At 42.3% G+C, this 18,035-nt stretch overlaps 1 protein-coding gene across 12 annotated transcripts in view; it reads left to right on the plus strand.

Annotated features, from left to right (window-relative positions):
* The window catches only part of col25a1 (collagen type XXV alpha 1 chain), a 151,830-nt gene that overhangs the window by 102,822 nt on the left and 30,973 nt on the right, over positions 1–18,035 (plus strand). For 10 of the 12 annotated variants that reach the window (XM_026161761.1, XM_026161767.1, XM_026161769.1 and 7 more), the window contains exons 7-13: positions 4,877–4,948; positions 5,603–5,719; positions 6,809–6,844; positions 12,968–12,994; positions 14,233–14,277; positions 16,240–16,284; positions 17,133–17,159. In XM_026161761.1, the coding sequence (XP_026017546.1) occupies positions 4,877–4,948; positions 5,603–5,719; positions 6,809–6,844; positions 12,968–12,994; positions 14,233–14,277; positions 16,240–16,284; positions 17,133–17,159 (369 nt within the window). Of the gene's footprint in view, positions 1–3,866; positions 3,927–4,876; positions 4,949–5,602; positions 5,720–6,808; positions 6,845–12,967; positions 12,995–14,232; positions 14,278–16,239; positions 16,285–17,132; positions 17,160–18,035 lie in introns of all 12 variants that reach the window. The other 2 variants (XM_026161762.1, XM_026161768.1) reach the window with 2 other exon arrangements.

The following is an 18,035-nucleotide window of genomic DNA, read 5'->3' on the forward strand; positions in this document are numbered from 1 at the left end:
GTCATATGTGACGGACTGCAGGGGCATAAAAGCAGTCCAGGTCACGGCTAAATTGTATTAACTTCCCAGAGCAGCATATTGACTTTGCACATTAGATTAGTAGGTAAATGTAGTGTAGCGGTATTAGAAGGTTTTCCTTAATAAATGAAGGCATAACAGGACGAGTACTGCCTGACCTTGAGTCCATCTATCAGGCTGGAAGTGAAGCCAATTTCATGCCCAGTATTGACTGCGTGCAGGGAGTTGATTAAAGCCATATGGAGATACGTGTATACAAGAGAACATGTGAAGAGTGTCCCGTATGCACCAGTTTGGCAAATTCCCTTCAAATATAAACAGATTTAAACTTAAAATAACTTTTTTTTGGTATGTTTTCTTGTAACATCAGGGGATCAGTTTAGAGTCTGATCCTCTGTGACCAAAGACGGTAAGAGATTCGCCATGTGTCCGAGAGAATTCCCTCACAAATGCCTACTTCCTCTGCCTGTTTCACGCATATCACAGTCAGCCATTTGTCTGCCCTGAAGGTCAAAGGTCATCTCCAAACATCAGAGGTTAACCAAGCAGCAAATAATAAATCGGCCAGCTTTAACAAACAAATACACAGCCAGCTCTGGAACTCCACTTTTAAAATACAATTAACAGGAGTTAGTAGCTATGCATATCACCGAGAAAGGTGTGTGGTCCTTTTGAGAGATGGCACCAGCTACAGCTGTCAAGCAAAGGTTGAACAATTCCTGGGTTCACTGAAGGGGGGAAAAAAAATCTGAAAAATTCCCAATAAACTGCCCAAATGTGACCGATGTGCAATATTCTTCCAAAATAAAGAGGCCACGATTATATAATTTCCAGGATTTGACTTTTTAGTCATGAACAAAGAATTATTTTCAGTGTATTTGTGCATGAAATCAAAAAAGCCTTCAAATGAATTTCGCTCGAGATAAATTCGATGTATCCGATTGATGCCAAATCTGAGGCTTCAGATGAATGTGTTATTACACACTTAAATGTATTAAAGCCATCTGTGTACAGAGCTGGTAATTCACTCCATATATAGATATTCAGAAAATGCCACAGCCTGTAGTCGCTCGGGATGTTTTGTGTGTTTGGTGTGGTTGAGGAGATGCTGGATCTGGCCAGCGTCCTATAAATGAGGATGCCTGTTGGCCTCGTATACGGCTTATTGTTTACTACAGATCCCAGTCACCTCGCTGCAGGCAAATACATGGAAACAAAGCTCCTTACCAAATAACCAACATCCGTTTCGGTTTAGCAAAGCAAAACAAGGCAGTCTGCGAATGGTTAGGATTCTCTGTCAACCACCATGTCATTATCATTCTCACATATTGACATCAGCTTGGAGGCAAGAGTAAGAGTTTACCCACACCTAGCCAAGCTTCTCTGCCTTTTAACCTCCTGCACAGAAAGCCTGAATTGTGTTTTAGACATGGTTGTTGTCAGAATGGCCACCACTTTCTCTTCGTTTGTCCCGTGCTGGCGTCTGAGAATGACCGTACGGTTTAAATTCACGACTCTAGAGACATCCCAGAAAGCAGTCGCATGTGCCAGCCTGCACATGAACAACACTACATTTCATGCCTTGACTTTTTATATTCTCTATTCCCACTGATCATAATCCAGTGCTTGCTTTCCCTCTTTGTCCTCGAGACATTTGAAGTTGTAAATAACATTTGAGGTTGTAAATAACTTGAAAAATACTTGCGCTTCAATTCCAGTTATGCACAGCGTGGCTATTGTATACAGTGTAAGAGTATCCACTGCTGTGCTCGGCTGCAGGCCTGAATTAAATTAGCCTGCCTTGAAACCCATATTCTTAATGAGCCATGCTTTTTGATTTATCTTTAGAAATCCAGAGGGACGGCACAAAAGCCATGTTTGGATAGGACAGATTTTATCTTAAACTTGAATATATATAAAGATTGATCCCTTGCAGGCCATGTTTATGCTACTATGCCAGTCTTTAAGATATGTTTTCATCATTTCATTCAGGCTGGTTATTTCTGACATAGCAAACCTGCAGGATAAGAGGATAAACAAGTGAATATGCAGCGATTGTGCAACCAGTGTGTGGTCATCTTTTGGTGCCATTTTATAGTTTTATTATTAAAGAAAAACTTATTTATATCAGCACCACACCCCTTTCAGTTACCCCTTCTAAGACCGCTCAGGGTTTCACCGTTTGCACAGCAGTTTTAGTTTACAGTGATACACCAGCTCACCTTGTACAAGTTGATTTTTTAAGTAGGGCTTCCATGTCACACAATGCATAAGAAAGGCAGGCTTTCATTTTTTAACTAACAACTGCTACAATCTCAAATGAGGCATATTGATCAAGAACTGGTTAAAACTACTGACTCCAGCATGTTATTATCCAGCTGACTTAGTATGAAAAAGAGAAACATTTTTAAAAATTGGGCTTAAATACATACTTAATCTCTGCCTATATAATATCATAGCTAGGCTAGAAGTCCCCTAATATAGCAATCCTCTCTTTAGCATTTAGCTGCTTTAAACATTAAGGAAGAACAGGATCCGATGTGTGTGGCAAATGCTACATTTTGGCTAATGCTTGTTTTTTGGTAACATCTCCCAAGTGCAGTAAAGGACTTGAAATATCATAGAAACAATTGGGACATCCAACAATCTAGTTGTACAGTGTAAACTGTAAGCAACAGCTGCAACGCTGCAAATTTACGTGGGTAGTTATATACATTCAGTCAAAGAATAAATAAACAATTAAAGCAAACTTAGTTTAAAGCTAGGTTTTTTAGCCAGTTAGCCAGACATGCTAACAATTCTAGTTCATGTCAGTTCATTGGTTCACCCCATGCCCTGGTGAATTTAGGTGTTAAATCAACTTTCGAGGTTGATAGCATTATAGCACTGTAACATTGATAGCATCATTTAGCTAACTAGCATTTCTGGCACCAGCTAGCAAGGGCAGCAACATTTCAGTGTCTAGTCAACTAGACGCGCGCCTGCCTAGTTTATGACACTTTGAGTGTAAAAGATGATCTGCTGCAGTTTGATAGGCATGTAATAAAATGCAATGAAATAAAAATGTGTCAGCCTATTGATATACCCATCAATGTGATTAAATTTAATGGGCTGCATTTATTTGACTGTAGCATTTGGACAACCATGTTTAGCTGACAAAATGTCAGCGTTTCTGGATTCAGATAAAAGCTCTTCTTTGCAGCTGTAAACTATTGTCATCTTTTAACAAGGAGAAAGCCCGATGTTTCCTTCTTCCCTCCAGTTTTTATGTTTGGATCACATCTGTCATGAAGTTTGTTGACAAGGGAGTTGGAAACCATTTGACTGAATTTCCATCAAACATCTTGAGTGTCTTTGTGTTCCCTGAAGCTAAACGAACAATGCCACTTCTCAATTTACCAGCCTGTTATAGCTCAAAGTGTATTGTATGAATATTATTTCAACAAACGTATAATTGGAAGAAAACAAGAGGAAATGGTTACTTGTGCCATTGCAGCCCACACAGGATGATCCCAGTGCCATTGAACACACAGTTTTATTGAGGAAAGTAAACTTGGACTGTATCAAAGTTAGCTGTTTAAAATAAAATACCTGGTCTTGTTTAGCTTTGAATTTAAATGTCTGGTCCTCAGAAGTCTTTGTTTGACAGTTAACTTTGATGTTGGCTTTTTACGGCTCTTAAAAACTCATATATACATGTCAAAGAATTCCACATATTATATTTCAAACATTTATGAGGCTAGTTAGAAGCAGGATGCTTGTCTCCTTCCTTCTTCAACTGTTTTTGTTCACCCAGTGTTTGAATATCATGCGTGTGTTGTGCCATGTTCTGCTATTTGTCCCTTCAGGGATTGCCTGGTCTCCCTACGCTGGCTGCTTTGCACAGCAATCAGATCCTGACTGTCAAGGTTTGTCGGTGGTGCTGCTGCCTCGCTGCTCAGTCCGACCCCTCTGCAGCACACACTGGAAGTAAATTGTTGGCTGCCTTTCTCAAGGAGTGATGATAGAGTGCACGCAGGAAAAGTGCAATCTAATTAATCACAGCAGGTCAACCATTAGCCTCTTCTCAACACTTCTGCTACTAGTCTTTTCGCTCAAGAGGTTTGTTCTCCAGTCGACATGCTAGGCAGGTCAAGTGAATGCGTTGGCCTGTTACAACCTGGTAATATGCAGGTGACTAAACAGGCAACATCCTGAACACAGAGATGGTTTGGCTTGTGTCCATTGATGCTAAAATGAATTGAAGGAACTCCCAGAGGAATACTCAGTGATGAAGCAAAGTGGCATTTTTTTTCTTAAAGCTCAAGTTCATGGTTCACCACAAATCCTCCGATCCTCTAGCACGGCCTTGGGGATTGTTTCACTGCCAAATACCAATGGACACAAGCAGAATCAGACATGTGCTGGAAAAAGATTAGAAATGAACCTCAACTCAAAGGTTTGACCTCGCTGGTTTCAGTGTGCGCAGCTCTCAGGGTCTGACATAGCAGCAGGCACGACGATGATGATGACGGCACTTTCACAGTGGAGGAGTGATTCCCATTTTTCCAGGGGACTGCGAACTCGCTGTGGCGCGCTCGCACCCCAGAGGTGATAATTATGGGCCCTGGCTCCAAAAAATAAGCCCAGACTTCCTCAGCAAACCACCTCGGTGCTGGAAAAGTGTGGATTTCTCCCACCACTCCATCTGTGAAGGTGCTGGACCGGAGTTCATGAACACAGGCCTTTCTAACAGAATCTGTTTCTTTTTGCATTTGCCTTCCTCCTCCTCCTTCTTCTTCCTCCTCTGGGACTTCATCCTTCTTCAACCTTCTCTCACCTCTGACCTACGACCTCTTGACCTCACACACCTGCTCAGATGGTCTTCCCTAAGATCAATCATGGCTTTCTTTCCGCTGACCAGCAGCTCATAAAGCGACGGCTCATTAAGGTAGTGGGTGTGTCCTCACTCTCTCTGTCCACCGTGCCAAGTCTCACCAAATCACTTCTCTTTGGCCACTTTGCATGCAAGCCTTCAGACAGATCTGTCATAAGCACTCACGCTCCTTCTGTTATTGTTAAAGGAAAATATGGAAACTTCATTTTAAAAAAAGCTTTTATTAAGGTAAAATGAATTACTGTCCTGGCACCACTCAAAGGTTTTTCCCTGCAACTTAGGTTGCAGAATATTTTCATAGAATTTCTTATAATGCAGTATCATAATGGACCACACATTTTCAGTATATTTCCCCTGATTATTGTAGCTCTATACTTGTCAACTTCAAATGGGACTTCTTTGTTTTTTTGGAGTCGTTACCTAAAGCACCGTCCTTACTCAACTCATTATGGCCCTGTAGGATTGCATGCATTTTAAAGGATTAATATTTCAGCTACAAATCATTACGTTGCAGCTCCTCCTAACTTAAGTTGTATGCTAGCTCCAAAAAGCTCATTCGTCATGTTATAAATGGAGGCAGCCCATCGCCACCCACAAGAACATTCCACGACTCTCTCTTAATTATCATTTCACTGTAGTGGCTCCAGTCTCAGCAGTCCAAAAATAACACACCATAATGATTCTTTAATGTGTTATTTCGCCACACAGGGAGATCAGGGGCAAGCAGGGCCACCCGGGCCCCCGGGGCCACCGGGCCCTCCTGGACCGAGGGGGCCTCCAGGAGACACTGGCAAGGATGGGCCCAGAGGTGTGCCTGGTCTACCGGTGAGTACTGATTGTTGCTTGGCATCCGAGAACGTTTGATACTAGTTTTTTTTTCTACTCTATGTATCATTAAAATTTGTTTGGATCAGCAAAATTCTGTCAGCGTATCCTGTAATAAATACTCTGTCATTTCCAGTAAGTTTTAAACAAGTTCAGCTCTGTTTGTGCTTCTATTCAGTATGATTTTGACTTGTTGCTGGGAGGGTTTATTCCAACGAAAACCTTTCTAATAAATACTAGACAAGCTACATTACAATTCATCGCCCTCACGTCTATATAACTAAACATGAATAGGCTCCCAGGAGAAGGTTTTACTGTATAGATTTACATTCACGTGGTTGTTTTTCATTACCACGTAACATTTTCCATGTTCTTAAGCCTGTCATTGGCATCACGCTAATTTATGTGAACTTTGCCTGTGAGAGAAAGAAGAAACAGAAAAGGCCTGTCAATTATGTTGAGCTATAAAACCTTCTGAGGGATCCAGATCTTTATTGTCTTGGCAGAGATCACAGTAGGAGTGCGAAAATATTAAGTGTTGTTTATCTGGTTCTTTCCAAGTTTTTAAGATGATTTGCAATTCTTCCAGTGGCAGTAGTTGTTGCGTTTTCCCAAGAAATTGGTTTTCTTTTGCGAGGCCGCTTTATTGCTCTTGTGATTTAGGTCTCCTTTCATGAATAGCTCAGGAGGAGCATCGCAAAAATTGTCCCGCAAAGACGTACCAATCAAATATGTACAAACATCGCTTTGGCATGTTCCTACAGTTCTCTGCTACACCACGAACTGTTGGAACATCGGTGCGATAGACATGAACCAAAAGTCGAAACAAGAACAAGGTTTCTGGAAACATACAGTGCAGGGTGCAGGTGGCACAGCTGGATAAGTGCCTCTCAGCCTACTTGGTGTATGGGCACAATGGCAAGCTCCTCTTTCAGCCTGGCTGCTATGCACCATATATTGGCTATTTGATACTATAATAGAAGGAATTTGAACATAATATGGAGAAAAGCAGCATTTTAAACGCAAGACTTGTTTTAGGTAAGATTATAACACGCTCTGCTTCCATTAACGATTTTATGTTTCTTACAGGGTGATCCAGGACAGCCTGGGGAAACGGGACCCCTGGTGAGTCCAAACTTTGTTTCGAACATCCCCTTCTGTGGCTGCCCTGACACGCTAATTAACAACGTAGCCTTGCAGAATTGTTTAACAAAATGTAGGCGATACGAGTCCAGGGTTTTTCTGGGTAGTTTGACATTTTGAGAAATGGACATATTAAGACTTAGATGAAAAGAATGATCGCTTGCGTGACTTTTCATAAATATGAAATTATTGCTAGCAGTCACTTAGCTTAGCGTGAAGATTGCAAATGGAGCAGGACTGCCAGATCTGGCCTCTCCAAATGTGAGGAAATTGGCCTGAAAAATGCTTTAATGCTCACTAATTGACATGTTATAGACATTCTGAGTTAAATGCATGCAGAAGTCGGAGTGTACAGGGGAGTCCTGTGTGTATATTTCCTTCCTGGAATTATCTAAATGGATGGAGACTCTTTTCTCTGGTTTTCCAGTTAAGCCAGACCCCAAGTTGAATTAGTGTCTTATTTATGATATTATGTGCAGAACTGTCAATGCCAAGGTAATTTTCCAAAGGTTCTCAAGCTTTGGACTGTATTTTATGTATTTATTTAATTATAAACTTAAGTTTTCATTTTATGTTTTTTTATCCGTTGTACTCAAAAGGCTGGAAAAGCCTTTTTTTGTGTCAATTTCTACTGAAAACATCAAAACTATGAAAAAAAAAAGAAGAAATTATGTAGCAAGTTTGGTTTAATCAGAGCCAAATATGTTTCATATGTAGGACTTCTCAAAGCGGGCTCTGTTGTTCTAATGGCACCATTTGACTGGCAGTGTATATATTTTTCGTGAGATATTTGTGAGATGGTTCATCGATATGACAGCGAATGACACGTTTTATGCTAACTTGTTAAGAAAAAGTTTGTTTTCCCTCACAAACCCTTTGTACCGCATGGACGAGTCGCTGCTCCAGTTGATGGCAACTGGATACCACTTGCGGTGTTCAGCAAATAAAGCACTTGATTAAAGTTTCCTCATAAAAGCTACAACGAATAGGTCAGACCAAATTCCAGGGAGAGCAAGGATGGAAAACGTGATACAAAAAACACTCGATGTCACATCAGTGGATGCGGGGAGTGAAGGGAAGTGAAGCTGACAGAAGAGGTATTATCAAGTGCTTTCATCTCTGACTCCAGCTCCCCTTGACCTTTTCCCCTGTGGAAAAATTTGGTGGGCTGGGGAGAAATGGACAGAGGAAATAATTGAGGCTAGAGCGAAAAAGACGCATTGGGTAAAGGATCCAAAGGTGCTAATCAATCTTAGACGACTTAATGGGCGATCCTCTAAAGTAAAGTTCCCTCCCTCTTTCTGCTTTTTAAGTTACTGTTGCTTTTGTTGGCTTCGTGTTTTATCCCACTTTGGGCGGGTAGCTGTGTAAGCAGCAATGTTCGGTTTGAAAATCCACTCTGTGATGAATGTACACTTTGCGATGGATGTTCCCAGGTGCGCTCACATAAGCCTAGTGTTTGCACAACCTCCGATGACCAATGAACAGAGACTCTCAACCCATCTGAACGTGAATTAAGGACTGCTTACTGTAACTGCTGAAATGAAGCATCCTCTTTCACAAGTATATACACAGCGTGACACTAATGTACTTTTAACAAGGAGTAAAGTCATCGCCCTATAAAGCAGCGTGAGATGAGCATGTCCCAGCAGTTGTAAAAACATGTGACAGCACAGTTACTGCGTTTGCGGCCTGTGATTTCATGCAACGACAGAATGTTTGCTGCTCCCTGGTAAAAAAGAGCAAAGATAAGATACTGGATTAAAGAGAAGAGTTTCTGTAGCTGATAAACCTCTGGAGAAGAAATAAAAAGACATTTTCCCATCTAAGAGAAGAAAAAAAAAATCCCGCCAGTCCCCGCCCTTGGTTGGCCTGTGCAAATCAATATGAATTAGATGCATAAGCAACAAGTCTCCACTTTGTGCAGCCAGCTGAAAGAATAATCTGTGATTGGCACATCTTGATCTCCACAAGTGAGCCGGAGGCAGGGATTCTGAGGTCACCGCTCGACCGACTTTTGCTTCTTTTGCAGCGCTCTCGGCGCTAGCGCCCACTTGACACAGCTCGGAGTTTTTTTTTTAATGTAGATGCTATTGTTAAAGGGGCAAAAGTAGATTCCAGAGTTTTCCAGCAGCCTTCCAGGACATGTGGTGCTGGTTAGAAGGATTAAGCTCTTGTGGAGAAACAAGGAGGAGGTGGGGGGGGGAGGTGGAAAGAAGAAGAACAAGAAGAAGAAGAAAAGGAAATATTTTCAGGACTAAGTTCAAAATCATCAGCGCCACGAGGTCTCTCTGTGGTAAATTAAGGGGGTCTTCAGCTCTCCAAAGGTGGCTTGCAGCCCCACACTCAGCATTCATCTGGAGCTCAGCTTGTTCAGAACAAAAAGTCCAAATATGTTCCATCCAAAGCTGAGAGAAGCCTCTTCCATCTGCTTTTTGGTGTAATTTCCAATTATGCAGCAGACTTTCACTGATCCCCTTTTGCATCCTATTCATTCCAAAGCTACCCACAATGCACCAGTAGCTCACCTTGGACAATCAATGAAAAAAAACTCCACAGGCATGAATGTAGGGACACATTCGCGCCTCAAAAGCCTGTTCAATGAAGACATACCTCTGATATTTTATTGACCTTGACTGAGTTTTCCTTTGCTGTAAAGCCAAACATGAGGAGCAAAGATGTGAGCGAATAGCTTATGACATGGTCGGGGAAATCAAACAATGTTGTGGGAAATGTGGACAAAACCATTTTAGTGGAACAAATCTGTTTGTTCTTAAAGGCAAATTCCTATTTTTACAGCCTTGGGTCTTATTATGTTGTTAAAACAAAGCACACCTACACTCAGGGGTTTTGTCTGGCATGCGGTTTCGTCCCACGGTGCAAAGTCAAGTACGTGAGGTTAATTACAGATTCTAAATTGGCCATAGGTGAGGATGTGAATGGCTGTTTGTCTCTCCCTGTTAGCCCTGTGATGTACTGGCAACTTCTCCATGTGTACCCTGCCTCTCGCCCAGTGGCAGCTGGGGATAGGCCCCACCCTGTATGGTTAAGTAGTTAAGGAAATGGATGGATGGATTGATAAATGAGCCCGCAGACAGGACCATAGCCAGAATGTTTAAAATGCTGAGGTCACTGGATCACATTTACCTGCGGGGACTACAGCTGGAATGTAGCTAGTAACAAAATCCATTACAAAGCCTCTCTTTTCTTCTCTTTGACCCGACTACCACGTAAAGCATATAACTTTAAATCAAAGTGCAGATGTTTCATGAAAATAACGGACATTTTAATCAAATCCTGTGAATCTTCTGTAAGCTACACGTGTGGCTTACAAAACTCATCCATACTGCAAGGCGTGTAATTGTTGTGGAGATATTACAGATCAGAGCCAGCATGAAAATGTGACATCTGTAATATATGTATATAATCTAAAATCACCTGAACGTCAGTGAGCATCTGCCCACTCCAAGTATACTGTGGGGTCAGACGTGGCCCTGAAGTTACGAGCTACTTTTGACATGAGTGCACCAAATGTGGCCCAAATGTCACAGCACATCTGACATCTGGCCCCTCTATTGTGTCCGCCTGTGGCTGAGCTGAAGCAGCCATTCTCACCATGAATCAACATTATCAGTACAGGCCAAAAGAGACCTATACACAACTGTTAATACGGGCCATGTTTGGGCAATACATCCAGTGTTATCTGAGCCTAGATCCTCTAAATAGACAAAGAAGTGGCCTTCACATCCCCACTGATAGCTAAGGCCACATCCATACTGTAGTTTAGAAAGCAGTCTGCTATCAGATGTCTTTTAAAACAGCCTAATCTCAGCGCAGCCATGACAGGTGAAGGTTTGAATGGTTTAACTTAAGCCATTCTGCATTATTGCTTTACCAGGCTACAGTGCTTTCTACAGTGCTTTTGTTTATAGTGGCAGGAGCAATAAAGAGTGATTGAAAACTCTTAGAAAATGTTATGTGAACAGTTTGAATAAAGCACGCCTCTGCAATAAGCACATATAGCTACAACTTAAGGCAAAAAAGAGAAAAAAATACATTTGTTTAAAAGTTTAAATAGTTTATAATAGTTGAAAACTCACAGTATAACTGACACAAAAGCCTTGAACGGAACAAGCTTGAATGTGGAGCCTTTCTGTTCTATGATCAGACGAATATTTTTTATGTGAATGCCACACATTCTGGAAGTCCTTCAACTTTCAAAGGTTCAAGTGCTGCTGATTGAGTGTGGGAATTGACCTGGGAATGGCTTCATTGTTCGCAACGTCCGAATCATGAATGAAAGTACCAAACATTCAGCGCATTGTATTTGTGCTCGGATGCTCGACTTCAATAGGCAGCCTGTTGATATTGCACATTTGTGGAATTTCTTTCCTTTATGAATGCTAAATGAGGCAGCTAAGCCGCTACATGCTGAACATCTGCTATCGTGATGAACACTTTCAGATGGAATAATAATCCTTTTTCACAAAGATCTTTGGATTGTTCTTCCCTTTTCATTTTTCACCAAAGTCAGGATCCAGGGTTGAGAACCAAAGAGCCAAGACTTCCTTAAGCGCTCTTGACTTTCTTTAAAAAAAAACAAACAAAAAAACTCCTTTTCAGCAGTAGCTTCTGAGTGTTCTCAGATGTAGCCAAGCTAATTAGCACTCAGGCGAGCGGCACATGCTCTCACATACCTAGTGGGTCATAAAGATGTTTACTAAACCCTACTGAGGACAGCTAACAAAGGCTTTTAAAGGCAAATGGGAGGAAAACCTTTTTCTTGGTTGGCTAGGATAATGAAAGTTGTTCATTGAGGTTTTTGCTGTAAGTGCACAAGGAATGCACCATAAATGAGCTGCAACTGTGTGGGCCATTTCTGAAAATGTGAGAACTTGTTGCTACAGGGATTTTAACGGGCCAATTTTGGGGAAAAATGGAAATTGGGAGAGGGAAGTTTTGAGGTACAGTTACTTGGTGATAGCCCGTTTTAACAACAAATACTAAAACCGATCCAACAATCAGCTTATTCGCAGAATTTAATCGCCGTGAAGTCACAAGTAGGCCGACATCAAACCGGGCTTCTTCTTCAGGCAAATTTGCACTGACAGTCTTAACTTTTCAACCCGAACGTGTCCTCGTTGGCTTCTTTTTAACACTCTCACACAAACGTTTTACACACATCAGGGGACCGTATCTTGAGCTTTGCCAGTTATACATCGACGTGAGCAAAGCGAGGAAAAGTTGCTGCTGTAGAGAGCCTGCGGGGCACAAGGTCCGCCTGGCCTTGACTCAGCTGCGAGCGACGAGCCAAATGGCCGAAAGTGTGAAAGAAGCCGGCCAACGTGAGGTGTCATAACAGCCAGGCGTAAAGGTGTTGATGAACTGCCGCGTTGGTGCGATAGCTCAAAAGTCTTTGAGAAACAAGGAAGGAGCTAACTTTCACCCAGGCTTCCCAGTTTCTTCACGATGCGGTCGTGTTGTTTTAGGCAGCTTCCAGCGGAGGAGGCCGACAGCACAACGCGGCCTCCAGTTTCACTGCAGTAAACAGCAGGTTGTAAATAGAAACTGTCCTCCCAGACACATCGATCCATGATTTAAATCTGCCTTAGAGATGAGGCGCCTTTTCCCCCCCCGTTGGCTAACTTGTTAGCTTTGCAAAGCTTTCCAGATATTGGCCCATTTAGGTAATGAACCTCTCTATGTGTTGGACCGTAGACTCGGAATGTAGCGCGGCCAAACGAGACAAGTTTTTACAGTCACTAAAACGAGTAAAGACAGATCAACATAAAAGATAAAACCATAAAAGCTTTTGTTATTCATGAGCTTATTAAAGATTCCTGTTTATGGGTCACTTCAGCGAAAAGAAGGCAGGGAGTGAGCGGATTTTCATTCTTTGCTGGAGAATAAAACAAGGGATTGATTGTGATTCGGGTTCTTCCTGAAGGGTGTGTGCGCGCTGCATGAAATCCTACCACAAGCTCTGCCAGTCTCTCTGCTCTGACCATGTTGGCTCTGGTAATTGTATTATTTCATCTCACATGAACTATTTTTGCTGCGTTTCTCCTGCACTCAATCTCTCTCCGTCTCGCTTTTCATTTATAGGGACCTGAGGGGCCGCAAGGGCCGAAGGTAAGTTACAGAAAATCATTTCTTTCTTCTTGCTGGCATTTCTTGCTTTTCTTAAAGAAAACTAAATGAGATTCGCTGACTTGGTTGTGACATAAAAGTACAAAGGAAACTTTTTTTTTTGTCCCTCTGTTGAATTCTGATCTAAACCAAACTGTTTTTCATTTCACAGCAGCTCTCGTTGCACAAACGGTTGTAAACGTGTTGTTTGATGAGTATGTTTACCTGCATATTAGCGACAGACACTGCGCAGTCATGGTGAATAAACAGGAGAAGTGGGGAAAAAAGGGTGACAGAGAAGGAGAGAGATGGAGAACAGAGAACCTGGAGCTAAGTGCTGTGATACAGGCTGCGGGTCCCTGGTGGCGCTGATGTGAGGAACAGATGTAAGCTATATCCAGCCATCAGGTAGCTGCCAGTGTTTGTTCAGTGTAACCCAATCAGACACTTCCTGTCTGCACTGTCATCTGTCGGCAAGGCCTCCCGTCGGCGTGGGAGAGGGAGTGTGTGTGTGTGGAGGGGTCAATGATGACACACCACAGTGTTAATGACTCATAAGCCAGGCCCGGAGGCTACTCAATTAGATCTGCTGCTAGTGGAGCGCTGTGTTTAGTAGAGGGGCCGCGTCGAGGGTTATTCAAGTTTCATCAGCTCGGTGACTGATTCGGTGCCACCGCATGACGAAAAAGTCCAGCGTGAACGGTTTTCAACCCTCGACACGATGCTTTCCTGCGACTGTATCTCACATCTCTCAAGCATCTCTGATACATCTTTAAATGCGACCGGGAACTCTATAAATAGCTTTTATTATGAAAGCAGTGCAAAAAGCCAACATAAGCAAACCGCGAAGAACAGAGAGCGGGCGTTCATTAAAAAAAGTCTAAACCAACTTTTACTAAGCTGACGCAGTAGATGCGGTAAAATCTCGAGTACATCTGCTGTGCGAAACATTTCTTTATTTCACAGGGCAGTACATTTTCAGTTTGAAGTGCAGCAGGAGTGTCCTCAGTCTTGCCTTCTGGCTGTATTGTCCATAACAGAGCAGATGATGAAATATGACATGCAGTATTTATGCTGGTCTGGCGCAGTAACATCAGAGCACGCCCTGATCAGCGGCAGACAGAACGGATACGCCGCCGGTGTTTATTTACAACCGTTGAGCCGGCCGTGACGGTACGAGCAGCGAGATGGTCGAATGTAATGATGCAAAAACCCCAACAAACTTTGCTTTTATTTCCCAGGGTTCACTCGGGCCTCCTGGCATCCCCGGTGTTGATGGACTGAAGGTGAGCAAACTCATTTACACTGAATTCTTGTAAAGCTCTACACTTCTGGGCTTTTAACTAGTTCTTGCTGACTTGCTGTTGTTTTTATTAGTGAATGTACTTTTCCAAGAGGAAAAAAACACCACTACTAGGCAGCATTATTGTCCCTCAAGACTTTTTATGTGTCCCTAAAATAAAAATATGCACACAAAGTTCAGAGAACCAACATCCATCTGCGTACCTGATAGTATTTTATCATGAAAAGGCTCACTTGAGCATTAATCTTTCGTTAATCTTTCTCCCCATGTGTTTTAGTTTTTTATATAAGAAAAAAAAAGTTCTGACAGTTTCAAACCACTATTTCGGTTTGGGAGAAAACCCGTGGGCTTCTTCTTCAAGCCTTAACCACAAAGTACCGTTCTGGCTGCCTCTGAATCTGTTCACACACTCGGCTCATGTCTGCTATTCATTCTCGGAGCGGATAAAGAAGACGCAGTGCAGGTGTTTCACAATGGGTGGAGGGAAGGAGAAAAAAGAGATGGAAAAGCATATTTATTCCAGAACAAACGATGGTATAAGTGAAGAGAATGAATGGAGAGGCAGTTTGAGGATTGCATCGCTCTAATCTGAAACATGCACTTATAAAGAAAGGAGAGGCACGTATGGCTGTAATAGGAACCAGAGTGAAGAAGTTTCATTTTAAAGTAAAATCCATGCTAACTCTGGCTACAGTGGAGGCTGAAAGCTTAATTCTGTTTCCAAAATGAAAGGAGTGAGGTTTTGTAGCAGCCATGAAATAGATCTCCAATGCTGTGCAGTGCAGTTATAAAGCAGAACCTGTTATGGTATGTAAGTCTCACTCTTGCAGAAAGTTTGACTCAAAAGCAGTTAAAGGTGCTCAGGCGGCAGTGGCGGGTCCACTCGCACAGACACGGTATTGATTTGACATGGATATCCCAGCAGAATCACTAATGCCACCTTATCAAGCCAACCTTTGGAGTTCCTAACAGACTCTATCATCATTATGTCAATAGGGTGTCATTATTATGTCAATGACTTCCATATGCGGCTGACGATTGATCTGAGGCTTCGGCGTTTATGACGAACATCACCACGAGTGTGTAGCTGCAGGGACACGCCCAGCGCGGATCAGACACGCCAAGTTTCCCATGAGCATGAAGCATTTTGGGGAACAGTGAAAATAGCATTAAGATATTGAAAAATGACATCCAGTAACACAGTTTTCCTTCGAATATGGCCAGTACCGAGCTGCCTGGTGACATGTATTTTAATCCAAGTAATGCACTGCGTTATTTTTCCACTCTGGCTACATTAATCAGCTTCATCTGGTTAAAGCTGTCTGTCTGGGCTGAGGAATAGCTACTGCTCCTCTGAAAGGGTAATGACGTGGTATGTTTGCAAAGGTCAGGAGGTTAATTGTTTCTGGCAGCAGATGGACAGAGGTTGGTTTTTCAGCTAGGGAGCCGCGGAGACAAGGGATCGAGGCTAACGGCAAACTGGCATCCGTCAGACGGGCTTGGCTTTTCTTCTTCTGCACATACACAGAACCAAACCAGATAATTAAGCTTTTAATCAGCTTGTTTATCCTCTCGTCTTTCACATTCACTTTGTGGTTTCAATATTTGATACATGTGAACTTTTGGGGAATGTTATAGAATTCATAGTGCTGTAGCTGTACATTTACGCTCCTTACAGCAGTTCTGTCAGTGTAGCTGTATCTCACCTGTCTCGTGCTGCATTACCAACTATCCTGCAAAAGCCCTTTGCACCATACACTCACTCTTGTGTCTGAGTCAATTGTTATCTCAATTTTAAGAAGAAAAATATGCATTTTCTTTTGTTTTGTTCGCTTTTTGTGGGGTGGGGAGTGTAGGGGTCATATCTCCTGACCTTGAATCTTTAGTCGAACTGCTTACGCAGCACACTGAGTCAGTCACTGTGTGTATCTTGTGCTGTCCGTAGGGGGATGTTGGCATCCCAGGACTGGACGGTGTTCCAGGAGCCAAGGTCGGGGTGCACACATATTCTGTGTGCTCATATTCTTGTGAAGTCATAGCAGTCGCTTTTTTCCCCCTTTTTTTGGGTTAACCCTCTGAGGTCAAAGTCATGTTATCCCACCCTGCACTTTGTGAGAGCAGCAGCAACCATTGCCAGCAAACTTTGCAATATCAAACTAAAACAAAATCCTGAATCCCAAATATCTGTTGAGATGATCTAAAATATAAGACTCAATGTGAACACTTTTGCTGTTATATGGATTATTTTACATAGCTTAACAATATCATTATCACATCAGAAACCTTCCATGTAACTGCACTGTTAGTACATAGTTCACACTTTTAATACAAACTGAAACAGAGACTCCGTGAGGCTGCGTCTTGCTGCAGGGTCATCTTAATTCAGTCATGTGATTTGGAGATGTCCCTTGACTCCAGAGGGTTAAAGTCATTTGCAATACTTTCCTTATCCTCTCACAGAAGCATCTCCCCCTTTCAGTCATTTTTCATCTTATCTTTTGACCATCAGCCGTTTTGTCCCTTTGTGATTTCTTTTTCATGGTTTTGAAAAACATGCATATACATGTATTCGTCTTTGATGTAACAGAAAATATATATCCTCCATGAAGACTTTAATGCATGGTATAAAAATATGTTGCAATGATAATGCAAGGACGATTTTAAATTTAAAAAACAAAAAAGTTCATGTCAGGGTCTGTCTGGGGAAAAAAAGCAGTCATAACATTTATAATCAAATATGAATTTAACCCCAGATACGATCTGACCCTGAGTGTGTGCAATAACCCCCCCAAACCCTCATTTTTTCTATCTCTGCTGCTCTGCTTTCCTTCCTAACAGGGTGAAATGGGAGAACGAGGTGAAAAGGTAAGGCGCTAATTTGGATCTTCGGACATTATTGCTAGCGTCAGTCTGTTATCTCATCACCACGACTGCAGCTTTGCCTTTACATCTCCCAGCTCCAGCTAGTTTTTTTTGTTTTTTTTTTTGAAGTTGCCTCCCTTCTGTAACTTAGCCACCAGTGAGTCAGTGATTTAGTGAGTCACAAAAACTGCACCCAGCTTCACCGACTCCAGGCCGTGAAGTAAACCTAAGAACAGATCCATAAAACAGCTTCACAGAGGAACGGCAGCTTTATTCCCTCTGTTCTGTAATTGTAATGGTGCCCTTATTTGCTGTTGTTGGACGGCAGCGGGGTGGGAGGTGTGAAACACTGACCGGGATGACAGTGCAGCGGGCTGGAGAGTTAAGTGATGACTTATCGTGTGTGCTTCATCGACCACAAAACTGGCCCTCGGGCAGTCGTTGTCAGCTGGATCAGTTCTGAGCTGAATCAGAGACAGTGTCTCTGTCGCTAACACACCTGGCTTGCTGTAAAGATGTGACAGCATCTCCTAGCAATCCCAGTTCACAGCATCGTGTGTATCCTTTACCGCGATGCACAAAAAAAGGTCAAAGTGAAAATATTTTTTTAGCACAATGGATTGAAAAAGAACACGAGCATCCAGTGTGTCAGTTCGTGTTAGTATGAACCTGGTTCTGTGCTTTGTCGACTCCTGGCCGCTTGGCTTTGCCACAATTTCCACGTCTTAAACATCGTGACCAGTTTTCCAGAAGAGGGATGCATCTTTTTCAGATCATTTCATCAGGTTGCAGGAGGGTAAAGAGGAAACCACGTCCAGTTAATTAAGAAAATTCTGACAAAATAAACAATTTGTTCTGCAGATTTAATTTTTTTTTATC

This window comes from Astatotilapia calliptera, chromosome 3, assembly GCF_900246225.1.
Source record: "Astatotilapia calliptera chromosome 3, fAstCal1.2, whole genome shotgun sequence".
In the NCBI taxonomy this organism is placed as follows: Eukaryota; Metazoa; Chordata; class Actinopteri; order Cichliformes; family Cichlidae; genus Astatotilapia; species Astatotilapia calliptera.